Here is a 23,147-nt window from a genome sequence, read left to right on the forward strand (position 1 = left end):
GAGTTGACTTCCTTCCTTCTTCTGGCTTCTTTTTTTCCATTCTAATTTTCTCGCATTTCCTTTGTCCATTCTAATGCACTAATTATTAAGGAAAAATCAGGATTCCAAGCAGTCAGAGTCCATATTAAGCATGGTGAGGCCTTTCAAATGCTTTTGTCCCACTTGTAAACAGTCATAGTTCTTTACTGCTTCAACACACTGAACGTAGTCATATGAAGCAAATGTGGTTTTTCTTTTCTTTGAGTAGTAATCTATTGTCTTTGAGAGGATTCAGTCTGTCACAAGAACCTGTTGCGCTCATAGCTTTCATGTTCTGTCTCTGTACTGTGGTTCCAGGAGTAACGCTGTGAACTGTTTATTATTATTATTATTATTATTATTATTATTATTATTACATTGTTGCCTCGCAAGACGAAATTAATTCATTCTGCGAGTGCTGTCGTATAGCGATTTTTTCGTCTTGCGAAGCATCAACGGGGGAATAGCGGTTTGACAGGGAAAAAAAATCAGAATTTTTTTCATCTTGCGAGGCAAGCCCATAGGAAAATTCATCTTGCGAGACAGCCTTTCGCTAGCGAATGCCTTTCGTCTAGCGAGGCATTCGTCTAGCGAGGTACCACTGTATTATTATTACAGTTGTGCCTCTGGTTACATACTTAATTCGTTCCGGAAGTCCGTTCTTAACCTGAGACTGTTCTTAACCTGAAGCACTTTAGCTAATGGGACCTCCCGCTGCCGCTGCACCACCAGAGCACGATTTCTGTTCTTATCCTGAAGCAAAGTTCTTAACCTGAAGCGTTATTTCTGGGTTAGCGGCGTATGTAACCTGAAGCGTATGTAACCCAAGGTACCTCTTTATTATTATCATCATTTTATATTGATTTATTGGTTTGTTTGTTGTCTGTATAAGACATTGTTTTTTAATGTTTGATATTATGTTTTTATATTTGCTGTAAGCCACCCAGAGTGGCTGGGGAAGCCAAGCCAGATGGGCGGGATATTATTATTATGCTGAGAGTGTGTCTGCTTTTCTTATATTTCACCTCCCCTGCAGGCCTGAGAAACTCTAGGATATAGCAGCTTCTACAATCCAGTATAATTGGTGCACACTAAGGTTGCTCTTAATTATCAGTTGAAATCATTCAATCCTACTGGCATGCAACATGTCTTTCTTCATGTACTTAGTAATTAAAACTGATTTATGACCCAGATGTTCAAGACCACAGTTTTATTATGCACACTTTGAGGCTTTAGGGAAACCACAGTCTCTCAGCTTCAGCCCTACAACTGTAATATAGGAATAATAGTGACCTACCTTTCAGGGTTGTTGTAAGGATTACTGAGACAATGTGAACTGTTGTCAAAATTCTATAATCTACATAGAATACTAGGTAAAAAGGTAAGTTAAAGGACCTGTGGACAGTTAAATCCAGTCAAAGGTGACTATGGGGTTGTGGTGCTCATCTCGCTTCAGGCCGAGGGAAGCTGGCGTTTGTCTATAGACAGCTTTCCGGGTCATGTGGCCAGCATGACTAAACCACTTCTGGTGCAACGGAACACTGTGACGGAAACCAGAGCGCATGGAAATGCCGTTTACCTTCCCACTTACCTTCCCTATTTACCTACTTGCACTGGTGTGCTTTCAAGTTGCAAGGTTGCACAGATTCGAACTGCCAACCTTTTGATCAGCAAGCCCAAGAGGCTCAGTGGTTTAGACCAGTGTTTTTCAACCTTTTTTGGGCAAAGGCACACTTGTTTCATGAAAAAAATCACGAGGCACACCACCATTAGAAAATGTTAAAAAATTTAACTCTGTGCCTATATTGACTATATATAAAGTAATTCTCTTGAATAGGAATCAAATAAACAAATTTTTCCCATGGCACACCAGGCAACATCTTGCGGCACACTAGTGTGCCGCGGAACAGTGGTTGAAAAACACTGGTTTAGACCACAGTGCCACCCGCTCCACTAAGCACCCAGGCACTACAGTAAACAACGAGGAAGCGTTCATGCCTGCGGAAAGACCTGTAGATAGAATTAAAAATATTTCCAGGCGACTCTCCTATCCAGCACTATTTGGCAGTGGGTCCTACACAGGAAGCTGCCGCTGCTAGTGTACTGGGACGGTCCAATGTATGGATGGAAGCAATGTGGAGTGTCCATGACAATAGCATTTAATCCGGAAACTGCATACAGTGCTGATGCAGGAAGTTCTGTCAGCACTAGTTTTCAGAAACTGCAACCCCAGTACAGATGTAGCCTATGTGTGTGAATCTATGCAAGACTGTAGCTTATTTGTGTAACCTCATAATACTCTTCTTCAGAGCTTGCAATGTTTTGCGACTGCAGTATGGTAATACACATTGTGTTTGTAATCCATTAATACAGCTCACATCACTGCTGTCTGGCTTGTGAGTTCAAAACAGATGACTGCCTTTCCCAGACCTCCCATTCCCAGGGATGAGAACAAGGTTGTTGACTTCATCTCCATGGAAAAAGCCATCATTCGAGTGGCGTTAATTTCCATGGCAACTGATTTATGGTGGTACCAAGCGAAAGACGATTAGGTTAAAGGTGGGGAGGAGAGGAAAAAATGGTTGGAAAGGATTGTGGCATATATATTATGTTTAAATGATAAATATTTGACAACGCAGTCTCTTTTGTTGTGTGGTTTTCTTCATACACATTACAAACGCACTTCAATTCTCCCTTCCTTTAACTACACACTGCATGTTTTTATGCATCACAACGATGCAATACTTTACTGACTTGCAACTTCATATGTAACCGGTAACTGTGAATAGCGAAGGACAATTAACATGTTGCTACTTGAGACATCTTTTGGAATGTTTCGGAGAGGTGCATGCTTGAAGATGCTAAACTCATTTAAAACACACACAAGGGAAACTATATATTTCGCGTGGAAAGTTTACACAACATGTGAGCCCCTGGAGACCAATTAATCAGCAGGCAAAACGAAAGGAGAAGTGTTCCTCCCGAGTTAGCACGAAGGTTACGATTCCTCAATCGAGGCAGGCAAAAAGTGAAGACGTGGATCATTGCCTTCCATGGAAATGCGGGCAAAAGACGCGGGTCGGGCAGCTACACCTGTTGGGCTCCTGCCGCCGCTGGAGCCCTTCTAGGAGCGGGGAAAGAGAAAGGTGGCTTTTGCCGACGCTTTGCATTTGCGCGACGCCGCTTCAGGATGCCTTTCCTCGCTTCCTGATTTACGAGGCGTCGGCTGGCTCCCTTCCAAGCTCCTCTGAGTAGGCCGCGCCGTCTCGAGAAGCAACCGCCTTTCCTGGAAACGGCTTGCGAAAAAGAAACCCCAGCGAAGGGAAGGGAGCGAGGCTTCAGCTTCTCCGCGTGCCTCGCCGAAGGGGAAAAGCCTGCTTGCGCTGCCGCAAAGCCCTCGCCTTCCTCCTTCCGCGGGGTTGCAGGAGAGCGAGCCCGCTGCAAGGCTGCGGAGAGGCCCAGCCGAGAATGGGAGGGCGGCGCGCCCCTCGCGGCCTGGCCCTGTGGGGACTTCTGCTGTGCGGCTCGCTGCGGGACCTGGCCAGCGCCGCCCCGGCCTGCGCGGCGCCCTCAGACGCGGGTGAGTCGGGCTGAAGCCGAGCGCGGCCTCGAGTCTGGGGCCTGTCAAGCTGGGAGCTGCCAGCCGTGTCGTAGGAGCGGCGACCAAACAAAGCGCCTCCCTCCTTCCCGCCGTAACAGAAAAGTAGGTCGAGGGGCCGCTCCAGTTGGAGACGAGACAGGGCTGGCCGGCTGGCTCTGGGGAGGCTGGCGCGAAAGCGGCGAGGGAGGAGCGCCTCTTCCCCCGGGGCGCTACAAGGCTTCGCCCCTCGCCATTTGCACCCACCTCGGGCAAAGAGTGCCCGCTTGCAACGGGGCCTCCTCGTAGCAGCGCGTTTTATTGTGCCTTGATACAGCATTGCGCAGAAGTCGTTAGCAAATTAATACTGGTGGTTATGGTTATGATTTGTTGCAATAATAATAATAATAATAATAATAATAATAATAATAATAATAATACTGGTGAAGGCGGGTGGTGATGATAGTTCTACTGGTTGAATTCAGTGGGTGTTGCTGACTGTGAGTAGATTGCAGCCATCCACCCAGTGCTGCAGAAGCCTGCTGCAAGTTGCAGGCATATGGAAACTGGCAACAGCAAGGAAATGCTGTCAAACAATCCGGATGAAGCTGGTGGAGAAAATATTCCTGTAACTTAGGGTGAAAGAGTGTCAGATAAAGCGTTGGCTGCATGAGGGAGATACCATTGCTGATTTCAGTATTTCACAGGTGTTGCATACGGAACCATAGGGCTGGGTTACATCAAAAGTCTTGCCTAGTTCAGCATTGTGGCTCTTAAAAGTGGCCAGTCAGATGCGCTTGTGGCATGCATAGGTGAGGGCACCTGCTTCTGCTGTTTGGGGCAATAGCTGCACCCTGTCTCATGGCCTGGCTCTGAGTGTTGCCATAGCGACAAATGAGTGGGCATTCCTCCCTCACCTGGCTGGATGTCATGTTGTCCTATGGGTGAGAAAATAACAGGCCAGGGGAGCTGCTCTTGATTCAGTGACTGAAGTTGTGATAGGAGCGACAGAGAAGCTTGACTTGCTCTGTATGCTGAATCCAAAGCTATGGCTTTGGGGGACCCCACTAGAAAACTTAAGATCTTCTGGAATATTAATGTTGCAAGCCCTTTCATCCTGTGCTCAGGTTGTATATACTTGTAAATAAAACCATATATCTTAAAGACACTACAGTTCCATGGAAACTGAACCTTCAGAAAGCACTGGAACCCTGGAGTCTCTGTTTCTTGGAGATTGGGGTGCACACAACAATACTTGGCAGTGAGTTTGGGAGCAGAGCTTGAGTTTGGGGAAACGGGAAAGAGGAAGAGAGGTAATTGATCTGCTCAAGCCACTGCCCTGGCAGCTTAAGGGAAGTATCATGAAAGAGGAATTAGAGTAGGGAGAATGCTTTCCCGCCTCTAGAACTTCATGCCCCACAATATTTGTTCTCAGTACAGGGACTTAGACTCAGTGACCTTTATGTCCCTTGCATCCCAATAATTCAATGGTTCTATTATTCCATGTCCTCAAGTAGCTTTTACCATCTGGGACTGTTGTTACTTATAGAACATAACACACACATGCCAAGCAAATAACTACCTGAAGTACAAAGTAAGTAAATGGATATCTTTTAATTAAATCAGTCTCCATTGTTGAGAGTATGCAAGCTTTTGAGTCTATTGAACTAAACAAGAATTCTGAACTTTTCTCAATATTACGTTCCCTTCTGTGATGTCATTCCCACAGAGCCGGGCAGTGTGCAACTGTTTCCTCTTTTTCCAACAGGTTTCATTACTTCTTATCCTTCTCTATTTTGAAAACAAATAAATCCCAATGTGTAGCAATAAGAGAGCTGGTTGTGTTCTATGCTGTATTGACGTCACCTTGGCTTGGATCCAAAACTGCAATAGCAAAATTCTGCTTGTAATGAGACTTTCCCAACGTCCATCCTCCTAAAAAGTTTCCCCCGATGATTGGCAAAACCTCAATAAAATGGTGTTTGACATGATGCATAGGAGAGAGTAATTGGTGGAAATTGGAAAGCCCTTTTACATGAGTAGAAGTGCCTTCTGCTAACAAGCACCTTTGGATCCTTTTTTTTTTGTCTCAAAGCACAGTCTAATCCTTAAACTGAGCAAAGGCAGTTCCTCATTTTCTATGTGATTTACTTTCCCCATTATTTCTAGAAGTGGCATGTTTGCGTGTTCTTCTGGCTCATGATCTCAGATCCGTACCGCTGAGACAGTATTGATAAAATGTCTTAAGATTGGCCTGAAAAGCCCAATTGCCCTGAAAAAAGAGTGATAACACTCAAAATGTATTGGACATCAATCTGGTTTGACTAACTGTTCCATTGCTCCTTTTGATATTTGTCACTTCAGCTTTTTATAATTACACAATGACTTCTGAGGAAGAAATTTAGTTTTCAGAGATTTGCTGCTGCTGTTGCTTCTTCTTCTTCTTTTTAAAAAAGTTCATAAAGTTAGGACTCTAATCCAGTGTTGTTGCCAGTTTGTCCCAGACAGTGTTTAACTCCATGTAAATCACTTCACCATCTGTATGCCATTTTCAGAACTAAAATTTGTTTTGTTGCACTTAAGAGACTTTCCTCTTTAAAAAATGAGTACCATCTGAAAGGTACCAACCGAAAGTATTGCTTAGTGTTAGAATAAACATTTATTAAATTCCATATTTTTTTCAGATCTATGTTTTGCTTAGTCCACTGCCTATGCACAAGTGTTTGTGGTATGTTTCAATTTGTCTACTCCGTCACTGTCTTGACCTTTGCCTGATCCGAGTGGCTCTCTGGGCAGGAAATTGTTGTCAACAATTGCCATTCCTGGTCAGTTATTTCATAGTCATTGATGGAGAAAATAAACCTTAGTTGCAGTCACCTTTTAAATCTTCTTTTTTTAAAAAAACAAAAACAAAAAACAGTTGTGTAGCTGCACAGCTGTGCTTCATGGAGTACCACAGATTACTTTCCATTTTTTATCTCCCCCTGCCCTGGAAGTTATGGGATGCAACCCCCCCCCCCCAAACCCTGCCAACTATGAATTTGTTGTACAGTCGTGTCCGACTCTTCGTGACCCCATGGACCAGAGCATGCCAGGCACTCCTGTCTTCCAATGCCTCCCACAGTTTGGTCAGACTCATGTTGGTAGCTTCGAGAACACTGTCCAACCATCTCATCCTCTGTCGTCCCCTTCTCCTTGTGCCCTCCATCTTTACCAACATCAGGGTCTTTTCCAGGGAGTCTTCTCTTCTCATGAGGTGGCCAAAGTATTGGAGCTTCAGCTTCAGGATCTGTCCTTCCAGTGAGCACTCAGGGCTGATTTCCTTCAGAATGGATAGGTTTGATCTTCTTGTGGTCCACAGGACTCTCAAGAGCACCATAATTCAAAAGCATCAATTCTTCGGCGACCAGCCTTCTTTATGGTCCAGCTCTACATCACTACAGGGAAAACCATGGCTTTAACTATACGGACCTTTGTTGGCAAGGTGATGTCTCTGCTTTTTAAGATGCTGTCTAGGTTTGTCATTGCTTTTCTCCCAAGAAGCAGACATCTTTTAATTTTGTGACTGCTGTCATCATCTGCAGTGATCATGGAGTAGCCTTCCATTGTAATCACTGCCATGTGGCAAGGAGTTCTTTGATTAATTTAAGAGGAAGAAACACACTATAGTACAGTGTGTAAAACCACCAAGCAGCACTCCCATTTATAAAAACAAAGTAGCACAACAATGCCTCAGCAGTGTAAAGCTGACTGGTGGAGATTTGCCCCAAGTCTGGAGAAACAACATAGGTAAACCTAGGATTGCTTTCAGAATTGTTGTGATACAATAGTTTATATCTTTCATTCAGAAAGTTTTGTAAATCCAGACACGAGTTACAAGAAAAAAGCCTAATGTTTATAGTGAAAGCTTAAAATTCTGCAGGAGTTGATGATTCAGACCTTGTACTTACCAGGGAAAAGCTTTCTGGTCAAATGAATAAATAATTTCTAGTCACTGACCAAGGTGACGAACAGTGACCCTTAATGGGAACATGGAGTCTTAATGGGAGTTTCAGGATTTTTCAGTAGCAGTATTTTTTTTTACATTTTGCTAAGAAAATGTACATCTAATTCTCAGTTTTTTTCTTCTATTTTGTCTGGAAACAGGCCAGTTCTGGCACATCTCCGATTTACACTTGGACCCCACCTACCACATTACAAGTAATCGCACTCAGGTTTGTGCCTCTTCCAAAGGAGTGAATGCCTCAAACCCTGGCCCTTTTGGAGATTTCATGTGTGATTCACCATATCGGCTTATTTTATCAGCTTTTCAGCACATCAAGGATTCTGGTCAACAGGCATCCTTCATGATATGGACAGGGTAAGTAAGAAAGACACTAGTATTTCTGATGTAAAGCTACTGAAAGGTTAGAGCAAATGTATTTGGCCATTTCATAGCCTTATTATAACTTGTGGAATTAACTTTAAGGGCCAAGTTACACATTTTATTTGACTTTATCTTCTGAAGCCTTGTTTGACTTGTCCCTGGGCTCAGCTTGCAGGCAACTGGAATGGAGGAGGGGGAGCCCAAATTAGATCCTTTTTTTTGGGACCCGGGATTTCAGTCTGGGTGACAGGAGATGTTGTATGCTACATCCTGGTTTTTTTTTTTTTACATATTGGCAGATTCTCCAGTACACACAAATGGGAGGGATAGTAATATTGCTTCCTGTAGGTTAGACAGATTGCAGGTAACAAGGACTGAAGATTGTGTGCATTGAAGCCCAAAATGTCTTTCGAAGGGCCTGCAGTTTCTTTTAACTCTGGTTAGTCATAAAGCAATTTATGTAACACATGAAAACATTTCATGCTTAATTAATTTCTTTGAAACTGTTTGAGTACTTTAATTATAACTTTAATCACTCTCAATATGCAGTACTGAAGTACTTTTAGAGTACTACAGAGAAACTAATGTTTGATTTCAAAAATAATTACACAACTACCAAGTTGAGTTTTTTCTTTTTCTTTGGTTTTCTTAAAGAGACAGCCCTCCGCATGTTCCTGTAAAACAACTCTCCACAAAAATTGTCATTGACATTATTGGTAACATGACTTCTACCATAAGAAGTTTCTTTCCAGATCTCCAAGTTTTCCCTGCATTGGGAAATCATGACTATTGGCCACAGGTAAGACAAATTATTCAAGAGAGTGAATAATTTGGCAACCTGATCCTATGTTTCTATACTCCTTGGAGGTTGTGGGTGCAAGTATAACTTAGCTGGGCACTATCTGCCTTTGATTAGTAGTCAGCATTATAAAAGATGGCTTAAGAATACAACAATACACATTTGCTTTGAAGAAAGCGCTGCTGAGTTCAGTGAGACATACTTTCAAGTAAGTGTAAGTAGGATTGCAGCCTAATGTTTGCACATCTCTTAAATTAGGAAAATCCTCTTGCCCCAGAATGAACTGCCCATAGAAACACAGTGTGTTTCAGTGCTAAAGTACAGAGGAGCAAGCACTTGGATAAAGTGTGTTGTAACGACATGGAGTTAACTGCTTATGGTTGAATTCTTACCTGTTTCAAACACATTTGTCACTATTTGAGGATCCAGATGTTTAGGGTTTTGGTTTTTAAAAGCATCTCATGCACCTATATGAGAATGTGACCTGATCTACCTGTAGTGCAAAATGAGGTGTGGTAATTCTGAGATGATAAAATCAACAATGCTATTTCAGAATGTAGGTGGGGGGTATAGAATGATACTCTCCTTTCATCCAATGTAGAGTTTGGGGCACATTCTTGGCACATAGCCAATCTGAAAAGCTAATATTTGGACACATAATGGTTAGTGAAGCATAGCCTTAAAGGGATGTCTGTATTTTAAAGGATCAGCTGCCTACATCTGTCAGTGAAGTTTACAATGCTGTAGCAGATTTCTGGAAACCTTGGCTTACGGATGAAGCAGTCAGCACCTTGAGAAGAGGTAGGGTGGATAGTAAAACAGCACACATTTGCTATGTCCGCTTGTCTTTATTTGGCTATGCTGGATATGGGTGAAATTGACATGGTAAAATTTCTAATATTGGGTTCTTATTGTAAGTGAAAATGTTTCATATTTCGGGCACTTTCTGTCCCTGAATCGCCAAGGCCTAATTATTCTACTGATTTACTAAACATTATAGTTATATGTGACAACACCCACGGTGTCGTATATTTTGTACTGTATATCCTTGATAGTTTGCATAGGCGTTTCTCAGTGTTTAAAGTGTTTCTGAGTGTTTAAAGTCAATGTTAAGGATGTTGTTGACAGGAACAGAATGGTGTGATACAAGATATAACCCTCCTCTTTACAAATGACCAAACAATAGTTTATTACATAAATATTCAAGCAGTGATCATAGTATCATAGAATTGTAGAGTTGAAAAGGACCCCAAGGCTCATCTAGTCCAGTGCCTTGCAATGCATTGTAACTAAGCCAAATAATTGAAGTCATCATCTATTTTTCCCTTGGTTAACAGTTTGCAAATAGTTAGCATGATATCTATAATTAAACTGTTCTATTTTTGCTCTGAGGTAAGCAGGAGCTTACAACCTGCTTATATAATCGGCAAGCAAATAAATTTCCAAATCTATTGTAGCCTCTTAAGAATTTGAAAACAGAAAAAGGGGTTTTTTCTTGAATTTGATCCTTACTTTGCACATTAAAATTCAGGAAGTAAAATTGAGACCTGCAAATCAAATTTTAGGTTACATGTTTTTTTCTAGCAAATGTACAAAATATTAGAAATACGCAGAATTCTTAAATGTTAAAGATGCAGAAGTTACCGGTATATTCCATTACTCCTATTTACCCTTTATTAATTATCCCATTGGAATTATATCCATGGAACATCTTGAAGAATGGTATTACCCAGCAGGAATATGTATGTTAGATTTAGGCCCATAGAAAGGATATTGCATTTAATTTGCAAGTCAATTCTCAGATAATTCTGTCCTATTCTATTCTACCTGACTTGACACTGGAGAAGACAACCAAAAATCAGTGGAACTTATCCATAGTAAATTAAAGACATACATCTTCTCTCCACCCTCCCCTAGGTGGTTTTTATACACAAACAATTCAGTCCAACATGACTACACAATCTCTTAGGATAATTAGTTTAAATACCATCTTATACTACCCTCCCAACACTATGACTCTGAATATGACTGATCCAGCAAACCAGTTTGCATGGCTGGAACGTGTATTAGAGACAGCACATCAAAACAAGGAAAAGGTAAGGATCTTTTTAAAAAAAGTAATAAGAATGTGAAAAGGGTAACTATTTGTTTCAAGAAAGTTTGCAGTTGGTGGGACCTTTGAGCAAGGTAGGTATTTCTCCTGAACTTCCACTGCTCTGAGTAGAAAACATGCTAAACTTGTATCAGTTAATCCAGGGGAACTCCTCACTTTGGTAATAAGGGAGCACCCCAAAGGTCACCCATACACAATGCTAAATTATGGGGGCACTCTTACTCAGTCTGGTATGCTGCCAGAAGTATTCAGAGTGCCAAATACCAGGTCCCACCAAATAGTTTGGTGCTGCCAAATGCCAAGAGTAAGTGTGAATGGGTTGAAAGCATGTGAGCTTTTCTGTGTGTGCTTGAGCCTGGAGCCAGCTCCTGAGTTTCCAGCAGGTATAGTCTTGAAGTTTGAAGTTTCATCTTAACTCTTCATGGTGCTTATGTCTATACTGCAATCATTAGTTCAAGGCTTCTGACTCCTAAATACATCAGTTGTTGTGGCCAAAAAACGAAGAGACTAATTAAGATAACTCCTACCTGAAATACTAAAAATGCTGCTTGAGTGCAAGACTTCTTGTAACAAGGGTTTGTGCATTTAATAGGAAATAAGTTGTGATGCTTGCCTCCAGTCAACGGCATTGAAGAACTTTGGTTTATTCGACCTGTAATCTATATCCTTCAAGCTTGTAAGCCTTTATGCCTGCTTCACAAACGCTATAACTTCATTCTTAGTAGGGGGGAAAGTGTTTACCTTTCAGAAAGCAACAAATGGAAAAGTGAGATTGTAAGCAATTTCTTTCACGTCAGCATTATAGTATACACCTAACGTATTTGATTTAATATTAAAATGCCCTTTCTGATATTTATATTCTTATCCCTTAGGTTTATGTGATAGGACATGTGCCAGTAGGTTATCTGCCTTATTCTCGAAATACAACTGCCATAAGAGAACATTACAATGAGAGGTTGATAGAAATCTTTCGCCGTCATAGCAGCGTGATTGCTGGGCAGTTTTTTGGACACACTCACAGAGACAGCATCATGGTTCTTCTGGATGAAAAGGGTAATGATGTTTGCAGATGACAGCTTTCTTGGCTGGTGACACAGATTACACAGTAACGGGATATCTTTTTTATGGTGCTTTGGGGATAGGCAAAGGCCATATTCTCTAATGGGATAATTCAGAGTTAACCCATATGATGCCTTTCATATGTTGTCAGGTTGCAACTCCCATCAGCCGCAGCTAGTGTAGTCAGGGAGGATGGTAGCTGCAGTTCAGTAACATATGGAAGGCACCACATAATTTAGCCCTGCAGTTGCCAACTTGAATCCTCCTCCTCCTTCATACCCTTGCTGCATGATTATGGTGCATTCTTACCATTCCTAAATCTATCAGTTCTATTTAAAATGATCACAAATAATCAACATCACAGAAACTAATTCCACTTTGAAGAAATAGATGGTTAAAAATGAAGGGGCAAAACCAACCACGTTGAGTAAATGCATCCCAACAACTTTAAAATTCACACTGGTATTATTACAATCAGTACTTTTCCAAGTACTCTGTACTGAATCATGTTTTGCAAATGGTTTGGCTTGTGCTTTATTTTCAAATAAGAGCCACAACTGCTCTTTCGTTAGGTTTGCACTTCATCATAAGACAATAGCAGATCCTATACAAGAATCTTTCCTTCCCGTTTCTTCAGTGACAGTTGCAAATTACACTGGCCAGTTCCTACCCATTGTAGAATGTGTCAAAAGGGAATGTTCTCAAGCTTGTTAGATATACTCAGTTTTTCCGTGTTTTTCCTGCATCATTACTAGGTCTCTGTCTGTATTGGGCTCCCTGCTGCTTCAGAGTTAATTAAAACAGGAACAGAGACTAAAGATAGAAGGAGAGAGGAGTCTTCTAACCCATAATATTCTGCAAAATGTAGCCAACATGCATCTTTCAAGATTGTATGCAGTATTATATATTCTTCTCTAAAGTTGTTTCAGATTGAACAATAAAATTTGCAGCAGCAGGAAGCATTAAAATCTAAGAGACACCACCTAAATATTTGTATCCTTTAAACATCATGGCCTAAACAAACTATAAGCATATTGGCTTAGTGTTGTATTTGCTAGTTCGGACATCATGCTAAACCAAGGCACATTGTGGTTTAAATGAACAAATCACACAGTGTTATTTGCAAAGGCAGTTATTATCTCAATAAGGCACTATATTGAGTTTCCAACAGTGATATAATCATTTGATCAATTGATTAAAAAGCAGGTGCTTAACCAACTGGATGTTCTTTAATTTGATGTCAATCCTAATAGTAACATCCCAGAATGACATAAAAAATAAGCAACTTCAGTGTCTGTATTGTAGAAGATCCACATTTGAGACATGCTGACATTCATTCCAACTGATGACAGTCTGCTTCAGTTGCCTATGGCTTAGAAGGGAAAGCAAAATCGTTTCACCCAGAAAAGCAGAGCATGTACTGATTTTTTATATACATAGTGATAACCTATCCTCTTCATTTAATCTGGTATCCGTAGATGTAAACCAGTATGCTTGTGTAACCTGAACAACAGCAGGTTTATGAAGCATCCAAAATCCTTTTGCTTGTTGATAATTGGTGAGCAATTAAATCTTTAGTGCTGGAATCTGGAACTGGAGAGCCTCTGGTTGTTCAACTACAACTCCCATTATCCCTGAGCACTAACCGTGCTGGTTGGGACTGATGCAAGTTGGACTCCAACAGCATCCCTTCTTTAGCTGATTAATTCTGTTAATTGATATGCAGCCAAATCCTACCCATGTTTATTTGGAAGTAAGCCTGACTAGTTCCCATGGAACATACTGCCAAGTAAGTATGTGACGGGTTCCAGAAGCTTTGAACTAGTCTAGTTAATATTCCCACATGTTTAGTAGAAATACAAGTAATTTAATGATGTGAATGCTGATGCAATTTGACTTTTTTTTTTTTTAAAGCGGTCCGTGTATTCTTTATGGACAAACTCAGTGTAAATAATTATTTAAAACCCTAAGTAGTCAAATTGAGTTGTGTTTTTCTTTTTGGACAACTGTGCAGTACAAATCTGTGTATGTTTACTTAGAAGTAAGTCCCACATGTGACTGACTCCGTAGTAAACGTGTTTAGGTTTTCAGCCTAAATTCATCTGAAGATGTGTAAAAATCTAGTCTTGTTTTTACAAAGCTTTCTTAAACATGGCTTTCGTAGAGATACCTTGACTGCCTTTCAGAGGATTACCCAGAGTCAGATCAAGACAAGGTTCATAAAAGATGCTTAGGTGCGCACAAGGGGCTTTCAGTGACTTTTAAAGTCTTTTTTACTCTGAACTGTAGACACCCCTCCCAATTTCAAAACTGTGTTCATTGTTGTTTAAATCTATCCATTGCCCAAAAATGTGAAATCTCCAAAATAAGTTTTTCTTCAGGGAGTTGGCATAACTTTAATGATTGGCGAGCATTGATGGTTGCATCAGAAATTGTAGCGAGGGGTTCCCATGTTTGGCTATTGTATAAAGATTTTTTAATAATGTGCAGGACACAAAGTACATGTCTAATGTAGTGAACATATGTGTAAGTTTAAACATTGCCGCTTATTTAAACCCTTCTCCATTCCCCCAAACCCTTTGTTTTGTAATCGTTCAGAAAAGCCAGTAAACTCCTTGTTTGTGGCACCTGCTGTGACGCCAGTGAAGAACGTATTGGAGGTAGACTCAAACAATCCTGGAGTGAGATTATATCAATATGACCCTCTTTCTTATAATCTACTGGTAAAAAAAAAAAAGCAGGTCTCCTGGAAAGTAAAAATTTAATGTGATGGGTTTTGTGATTAGTTCTTCAGCTAACATTAACTTCTGTGGTTAGCAGTAAAGCCATTCATGCTTCCTAAATAGTCATTTTCCATGTTTACATAATTGTGTATCAATGTTTAACGTATATGAACTGAATTGAAGCCAGTAGCTAGAAATGTATGAAGAAGTATGGGGAAACTTCTGTACATTTTGTATCCTTATCTGTCTCCCAAGTTTCACATGCTTTAGAATTCCCTTGTTCCTCCCTTCTTCCCCAGTGATTGCACTGTTATTCATTCATTCATTCATTCATTCATTCATTGCACCTTTTTCTCCAAAGAGTTCAGTTGCTCCTCTCCCCACTCTCATTGTTAACTTCACAACAACTTTGTTGAGGTAGGCTGAGGGATTGTGGTTGCTTAAAGGTCACTCAATGAGCTTTGTTGCCAAGTAGGGATATAAACCCAGATCTCTCCAGCCCTAGTCTGGCACCCTAACCTCTACGCCACACTTATTAGAAGTAAGCTACTGCTCTCGTTGCTAATCCTACAAATGGTCTTCTCCTCTTTCATTCAGTGGTGCAGTTTAGACTCTGGACTTAACGGTCTTATGCCCCCTGCTCCCTCTTTAAATGGCAGTGCAAATTACTCCACTTACATTAAAACTTGGTAATCCATCTCTGCTGTGTTTGTGGGTCCTCCTGCTCATTCTGCTGAGTGTGGCCCTGGACTCCTGCCCTGATGGTTCCACTGCTTTTATCTTCGTTCTGCCTTGGTTTCTCAAACTGTTTCATTTGCAGGAAGGGAAGAGCAGCAACCAACATGAGGCAGCTCTGCAAGGAGGAGGAGGAGGGGTTGGGGAGAACACGCCTTGTTCAAACGTTATTTGTAGTAATTTATTGAGGGAGGGGTAAATCACAGTTCTGCCGGAAGCATTACCCAAAGCGGCATACATTAATGAACCCTATTATCGCTAAAAACACTGGGATAAAACAAGCCACAAACCAGGATGGGGATGCAAGCTGTAATTAAAGCAGGCAATAAATCTGTAGGCCGTGCTTGTTAGCAGGCATTTACCAGTTGCTGAAAGACCCATAATGCAAGGACCGCCAGACAAGCATTTCCATAGTTTGGAATGTGTCGCCAGAGAGACTGGGAGAATTTGGTTCCACACCTTAAGTTTTAAAAAGGAGGACACAGAGCAGGCCTGCCCCAGTGGATCTGAGAACATGGAAATAGATGTATGGAAGGAAGAGACCCTCCCTAAGGTGTGCAGGCCTAGAGCATTTGGAGTTTTAAAGGTCAGCAACTGGGCCTGGAAACAAACATGCCATTGAGCTAGAACTAGAAAAGTAAATGACATGTTCCCATCTGGTGTTGCACATTTTTCACTAGCTGTTGCTGCAGAATCCTCTTCAAAGGCAGGCCCATGTAGACCACATTGCAGTAACCCAAACAGAAGATTGCTGAAGCATAGATAACTGAGGCCCACTTTCTGTTTGAGAGAAGGGGTTGGAGTCAGCTCCTCAGCCTAAGCTGGGGAAAGCAGCACTCCTGATCACTGACACCACATACGAACCTAATACTAAAGTGAGCTCCATGGGCATACCAAACTCTCAGCCAGCCTTTGCCAACCTAGTGCCCTCCCATCAGAATGTGCTGGTTGGGGCTGATGGAAATAGTAGCCCAGAACAAGAAGATGCAAGTTTGACAAAGACTGCTCTAAGCATTGTCGTTCACGGGAAGTCTATAACTTCATATTGAAATGCCACATTCCCTTCCTGTTTTGAGCTGCCACAAGGTCATGATGCTTGTTCTGTCTGGATTCAGTTTCAGTTTGTTAGCCATCTTCCAGCACATAAATACAACAGGGCAATTGTTCAGGAAATCCATGGTTGTTCCTGGATTTGCTGGGAAAGGAAAGCTCATGCTGGATGCTGAATGACACAGCACTCCATGCTGTCAAAGAGCTCTCTCAGAAGTTGCCTATAGATGTTAAAAGTGTTGGGGCCAAGATGCAACCCTTTGGTATCTCTGGTTCTGTTGGGTTTATCAACAGTCACCCAACAGCAGTTGCCTGTCAGGTGGGTGTGAAGCTACTGCAGAGCAGCGTCCTTAACTCCCAGCAGTCTCAAGTAGCACAGAGTTATCTGATTATATAGTATCAAATGCCACTGAAAGGTTTAGGAGACCGAACAAAGGTATAACTCTTTCTGGTTCTATTCCAGACACAGGTAGTAGACTGGAGCAGCTAAGGTGCTTTCAGTTGCAAACCATTCTCTGAACCTCTATAATATGGGTCTAGAAAATATTTATCATTCAAGAGGTTTTGTTGGTCCTGTACCTTCTGGTCCAGGAAGGCAAATTTATATTGTTCTATATCTGTTTAGATCAACTATCTCAAATGAAGATTTTTTTTTTAATCACAAGAAGGTGGATTGCAGCATCTCTTAAGCATATTGGCACCATCCTCTCCTCTACTAGTATGCGAGAAGCCAGCACCATGAGCAACTGGGTTCTGAGACCTTTATCAACCATGCACATTTGCATAGTTTCACTTCTTTTGTCCAGAATATTCTACAATAATGGAGAGAGAAAAAGAGTCCTGAAATCCTACTACACCTACTAAAAATCTACTTGGCCAACAGGCATTGCCTTGCACACATTCAGATATAATTTTGCACTAATGTAGTGCAAAAAGTTTGAAGCTTTTGTTCTCAAGGGGCTATTCTGTACTTAATTCCACACTCACGGGACACAGAGTAATGGGTTATGTTGGTGAATTTTCCTTGAGCTGGATATATTGTTTGTCTTATCTGCAGGCCATTCCAAGAGTGTTGTTTTTGTCTCTTTTCTTCCCATCCGTTCCCTTCCCCCAGTATTAGCATATGACAGAAACTGAGCTATATATGAGTCCACGTCTTGTGGTGGGACATGACCTTTCTCTTCAGTTGTGAATAATAGGCAGTGACGGCTTCTTAATCAATACATCACTCTAGAAGTTTAATGAAGCAGTGGATACAATTGTGCACTTTTTGTTTCTGTTTAATTCCAGGATCTTTGGCAGTTCTACTTGAACCTCACAGAAGCCAACGTGAAAAATGAATCAGTCTGGAAACTTGAGTATGTTATGACCAAAGCTTATGGAATCAAGGACTTAACACCAGAAAGCTTGTACGAAATGGCAAATCAACTTAGTGTACCTCACAGCAAATTGTTCCAAAAATATTACAGCCGCTACTATGTGAGTTATGATGATCCAAACTTGTTCTGTGAAGAGCACTGTAGGATCACCCAGCTCTGTGCAATTCAATATTTAGACCTCACCACTTACACAGATTGTATCGAACATAAAGGCAAATTACATAGGTAAAAAGTAGCACTCATGCTAAATAATTGTGTCCTCTAAGGCCTGGTTCTGATGTAGCAACTTTAACTGTTGTTTCTTCAGCTAGTGTGGTGCCTACCCACTTCTCTCTTCATTAGTTTTCCATTACAAATGAACTGCTCTTGGTTTTATATCCTGGTTACAAAGCCATGATTAAAGCACAGTTTCCCAGTTGAAATGTAGCAGGTTTCAACTAAATTAGAGTTGAAACACTGAAGCTAACATGCATTGGGGGGAACGCACAGGCACAACATTGTTTTTGGTGCAGTAAACCATGGTTTATATAAGTAGAGGTCATTACTGCTATATCGAGCCTAAACAAAGTTCAAATAATATTTTGCCAAATTAGAGGCCTGCAAATTAATCAAATGTTGTAGAGAGAAACAGATCCTATGTGTGTTAGTGTTGTTGCAAGATGTACCTCTAAGCGTCTGTAAAGAAAATTTCCCCTGAATTTCTTGCTGCTGCTAAGCATCCAAAGCAGGTATTTAATCAACTGGAAGGGGTGGGATGGGGGTGCTTCCCTTATTTTTAAAGCTTAGCTATTTCTTCAATCGACTCCTACAGCCTATGCACACACAAAAAATATATCATTCAGGTGACTGTAAGTGTATATAGCTGCATCTTGCAAGCCTTTTAGAGAACTTTTCTTGATTCATTTTAAAGTATTTTTAGAGATACTTGTATGGAAATTGTACAATTTGTATGGTAAAATTATCATAAGTTGAATCATGGAAAGTATCTGTATATATACAAAGTTATGGTTTGTTTCTCTAAGTTTTAAGAACTTGTGATTTTGCTCAAGGGCAGGCAAGAATTCATATGGCCATAAAATAATTATTTTTCTGACACAACTGTGTCTATCATCCATATCCACTGGGGAATGGGGTGAAAGTAAAACAATGAGAGGAGGGAGCAGTCTAGTTTCTTACCAAAAATAAAAAATGAAAATAAGAAGGACACAGGCTGTACAATTTGCTTCATATCTCAGGTTCTACAAATGCTGGAGTTGAACTTAGTTTCATACATGTTGTGATTTTTCACATTTGCTTCCAAATGAAGATTTTGGGTTATATATTTGCTTTTCTTGCTGATTTATATGAATGGCTTTGTCTAGCTGTAATTGTACAATATAGGCTTGGATCCTAAGTTGCTTCTCAAATCATGTAAAGGGCAGATTTTTGACCATTTCCTCTTTGTCTGTAGCCCTTCCAAGAATCCTACAACCCCCAGGAGCAAAAGTTCAGGGGCTGCAGGTGGATGGGGTGAGGCCTGAAATCCCTGTTTGTGAATGTGAACTCTGTCCTACTTATGGAAAGAAAGTTAGGATCCAGGTCATGGTGTTTAAGAAAGCTTTGGTTTTTGAATCTTTTAGGTGTGGGTTCCCCTTCACCCTGGAATAAATAATATGGCTTGATCCTAAGCATAATTTACTTCTATTGCACACAAGCTTGCAGAAATTAATTGGCGGTGTACTAGCTCAGGGACTTTCACAATCTTATTTTTTATTGTGTTAAAATAAAACTTGCTCATTCCAAGTAGATCTGCTAAAAATGTGTATGTGTAAATGCTTGGGTGTTTATACAAGAAGATCTATAAGAAAAGCTCCAGTGGGGAAGATGGGGACAAGTTACATATTTTTGTTAGCTGATCAGCAATTTCACTTTTGAATTATTTGGGAACTTTCTGGTAGATGCCATCTGTCAGTTTTTGTTTTGTCAATAAGGTCTAGTACTTATCACCACTATTTGTCTCAGTTCCTCAGGCTCCCTGTGAAAAGTTGGTTAAAGCACATGGTCTACCTTATATCTTCCCCAGTGAAGACAGGTGGAAAACATTTATTCAGTTTGTTTGCAATCTCTGTTAGCACATCTTTGACTCTTTTGTCATCCAAAAGCCCAACTGCCTCTCTAGTCCTGTTCCTGCTACTAATGTATTTAAATATATTTTGGATCTTGGTCTTCATGTTTTTAGCAATGTGTTCTTCAAATTCTTTTGTTTAGCATCTCTTTTTGCCTACTTGCATTTCTTTTGTCAAAGCTCCTTTCCCCTCCTTATTTAGACTAAGAATTCCATTTAGCCTCTGGTCTTTGACTATGCTGGCATCCTCTTGGCCTTGTTGGTACCTGCCTTGCTCTGCGGTATATATTCCAGCTGAGCTTCTAATATTGTGGCATTAAACAACTCCTAAGCCATCTGGAAAGATTTGAGCCTCTTGCTTTTTTTTGCCTTTGGAGACTCCAGTTGTCATTCCAGAACACACACAACGTTCTGCTGCGGCTGGATGTTTCAAGAGAAGATGGATAGCAATGGGCAAGTTGTCTTTTAGAGAATGTTTGTGCAATTACCAGTTTTCCCGCTGCAGAATCTCAGGCTTCCAAGAAATTGAGGAGTCTTTGGAAACAGCTGAAGCTCAGTGGGAGAGCGCATGCTTTGCACACACAAGGTCCTAGCCTTAATCTTGGCATCTCCAGATAGGGCTGGTGGGAAATACCCCTAGCAGGTTGTTTAAAGGTTGTTTTCTGCTGCTCCAGAGAAGCGGACACGGGGCAATGGATTCAAACTACAAGAAAGAAGATTCCACCTAAACATTAGGAAGAACTTCCTGACAGTAAGAGCTGTTCGACAGTGGAATTTGCTACCAAGGAGTGTGGTGGAGTCTCTTTCTTTGGAGGTCTTTAAGCGGAGGCTTGACAGCCATCTGTCAGGAATGCTTTGATGGTGTTTCCTGCTTGGCAGGGGGTTGGACTGGATGGCCCTTGTGGTCTCTTCCAACTCTATGATTCTATGATAGGAGAGTTGCTCCCAATCACTGGAAATAACTATACAGATCAATGATGACAACTCAGGATAAAGCAGCAGCTTCCTTTGGGTCTCTTTGCACTATGAAGAAATTAGCTTCCTACATGCCTGGGAACACACATTTCTGTACTGTAAGGCACATTAGAAAAGTAACTAGTGCTGGATGTCCCAGCATTATTGAAACCACAACTGAATAGGAATCTGTTCCATTTATTTTTATTCAAAAGGAAAAATTAAAAAACCACGTTTTTTAAAAAAATCTCAACACTGAGAAAGAGTGGATGCTGTAATGCCTGAGTAGTTACATCACTAACATAGTTGTAGCATTGGCATAGATTTAATTTGCCACCAGGGCTTCTTAGGAACGCTACGCTAATCCTTCAAATGGCCATGCAAGAATGCAGTGAATTAGAAGAATCTTTAAGCAGGCTGTTGTATTCATTCTATGCTCTTAAGATTCAAATCACTTCCACAGCAGAATGCTCTCATTCATTGGAAACTGATGCAGATTTCCTATGTGGATGGACTTTAAGATATCTGCATTTTTCATCAAACATAAATACAGCCTAGGTTCCTGGAGAATGGCCTAGAAAGCAGAGAGAGTCGAAAGATGCCCTTTAGTTACCTATACTATTGCTGCAATCAAGAAAATGAAACTTCTAAGGATCATAAATGTGTATATATGGGTGAACAACTTAAAATAGGCTAAATTCACTCATTCCTGTGCTTGATTTGTACCTGCTCAAGATTATGTTTCTTATTTTTCTTCTACCAGTGATCTATCCACATGTAGCTTCAGCAAAGTGATGGCCTCATGTGCTTTTAAATTATTCTGTGATCCAATCTATATTTATTTTAAGGCGTTGTATATAGTTTTTCAGACATAACAGTCTCCCACAGTGGGTTGAAAAATGCAACAGAATTAGTAAAGATTCCAAAGGCACAAGGAGATCATGGCAGATGAGCCAGAAAAACTCATCACTAAAAAACTGGAGATTCTGAAAAGGCTATGTGAATAATAATTTTGGATGGAATTCAAGATCATGCAAATGTTAGTAGTCCACCAGCTCAAGCATTTCTGCTTGCCAGATGGAACAATAACTTCCCCCCTTCCCCTGCTCACTGTTCTGGGTATTCTCCCAGCCCTTGGGGAATTCATGTTACATTTGCAAGAGTCGTTGCATTTTAGAGCAACGGGTTAGTTGAATCTGGCCCAAAATGTTTTTACCTAACATGGAAAGCTCCAGGGATGTAGCACCACAACAGAAAGTGAAACTGAAACTCCACCTTCATTCATTGCTCGTGCAATGGATTATAGCACATAAATATCCTTTAAAAGACAATATTCTCTAGTGCAAAAGTAGGACATGTTGTCGGACTACAACTGCCATCAGCCCCAACCATTGGCCCTGCTGTCTGGGCCAGTTGGGAACTGAAATTCAACAACATCAAGAGGGCCACGTTCCCCATCCCTGTCCAGTGATACTTGAAACACCAGCATCCCAATTCATTGATTACCAGACAAAGGAGATCTGTCATGCACACATACACCTTTTCCATTTAAGAAGGCCTCCATTTCCTTGAGCAGAAGAAAAATGCTCCTAATATAAGCAAGGACACGTGTGCAGCCTCCACCCCCTCCAGTCCAATGAGGTATCACTGTGTTCTGGGCTGGACTGGTGCAAATGGGGCCAGGGTGGCAGATAGCAAATCTATATATCCATATCGGCCTGAATATAAGCCTCACTTTTTTCCCAAATTCTGACCATGAAAAGTTAGTGTGGCTTAAATTCGCGAAAAATTAGCTTTTAGGATATCGCTGCTGAAACAGACATATAGTAAAATGGAACAGGTGTTCATGCCTGCAGAATTTTAAGGGAGTGGCTTATATTCGGGTATTGTCTTTTCTTCTTTTCTCCCCCCCCCCCGAATTTTAAAGGTGTGGCTTATATTCAGGCCAATACGGTACATAGTACAAAAACGAATTAACTAAATTTTGTAGGTGAACAGCTGACATAAAATATGCATAACGGTGATATGCTCTTAAGTAATATCTATGCTCAGATATTCCAAAGGCCACAGTAAATGTGGCACTATTGTCTTCTGTGCACATCTCCATCTTTGAATATGAGAAAATACCAAAGCTGTATTAAAAGCCACAACATTTCCTTAGAACTGTAAGATGATGATGATGATGATGATTTTATTTTGCAGAAAAGCTACTTCATCACATACAGATGTGGTACAATTTTTAGCTAAGAGCTTTAAAAGTTCCAAAATCA

The 23,147-nt window shown here is 40.9% G+C and overlaps 1 protein-coding gene across 2 annotated transcripts; it reads left to right on the forward strand.

The window, feature by feature from the left end:
- Positions 1-3,437: 3,437 nt before the first annotated feature.
- On the forward strand, positions 3,438-20,260 carry SMPDL3A (sphingomyelin phosphodiesterase acid like 3A). 2 transcript variants are annotated; one of them, XM_033143716.1, is made up of 8 exons: positions 3,438-3,598; positions 7,742-7,955; positions 8,616-8,760; positions 9,465-9,561; positions 10,678-10,856; positions 11,746-11,926; positions 14,531-14,655; positions 17,731-20,260. In XM_033143716.1, exons 1-8 carry the CDS (start codon positions 3,487-3,489, stop codon positions 18,046-18,048), a joined length of 1,371 nt encoding a protein of 456 aa, XP_032999607.1. In that variant the 5' UTR covers positions 3,438-3,486; the 3' UTR covers positions 18,049-20,260. The 2 variants fall into 2 exon arrangements, with proteins under 2 accessions (XP_032999607.1, XP_032999608.1); XM_033143717.1 differs by lacking the exon at positions 3,438-3,598 and having other exon boundaries at positions 7,742-7,809; positions 7,901-7,955.
- Positions 20,261-23,147: the final 2,887 nt, after the last annotated feature.

This window comes from Lacerta agilis, chromosome 3 (assembly GCF_009819535.1).
Source record: "Lacerta agilis isolate rLacAgi1 chromosome 3, rLacAgi1.pri, whole genome shotgun sequence".
NCBI lineage: Eukaryota > Metazoa > Chordata > Lepidosauria > Squamata > Lacertidae > Lacerta > Lacerta agilis.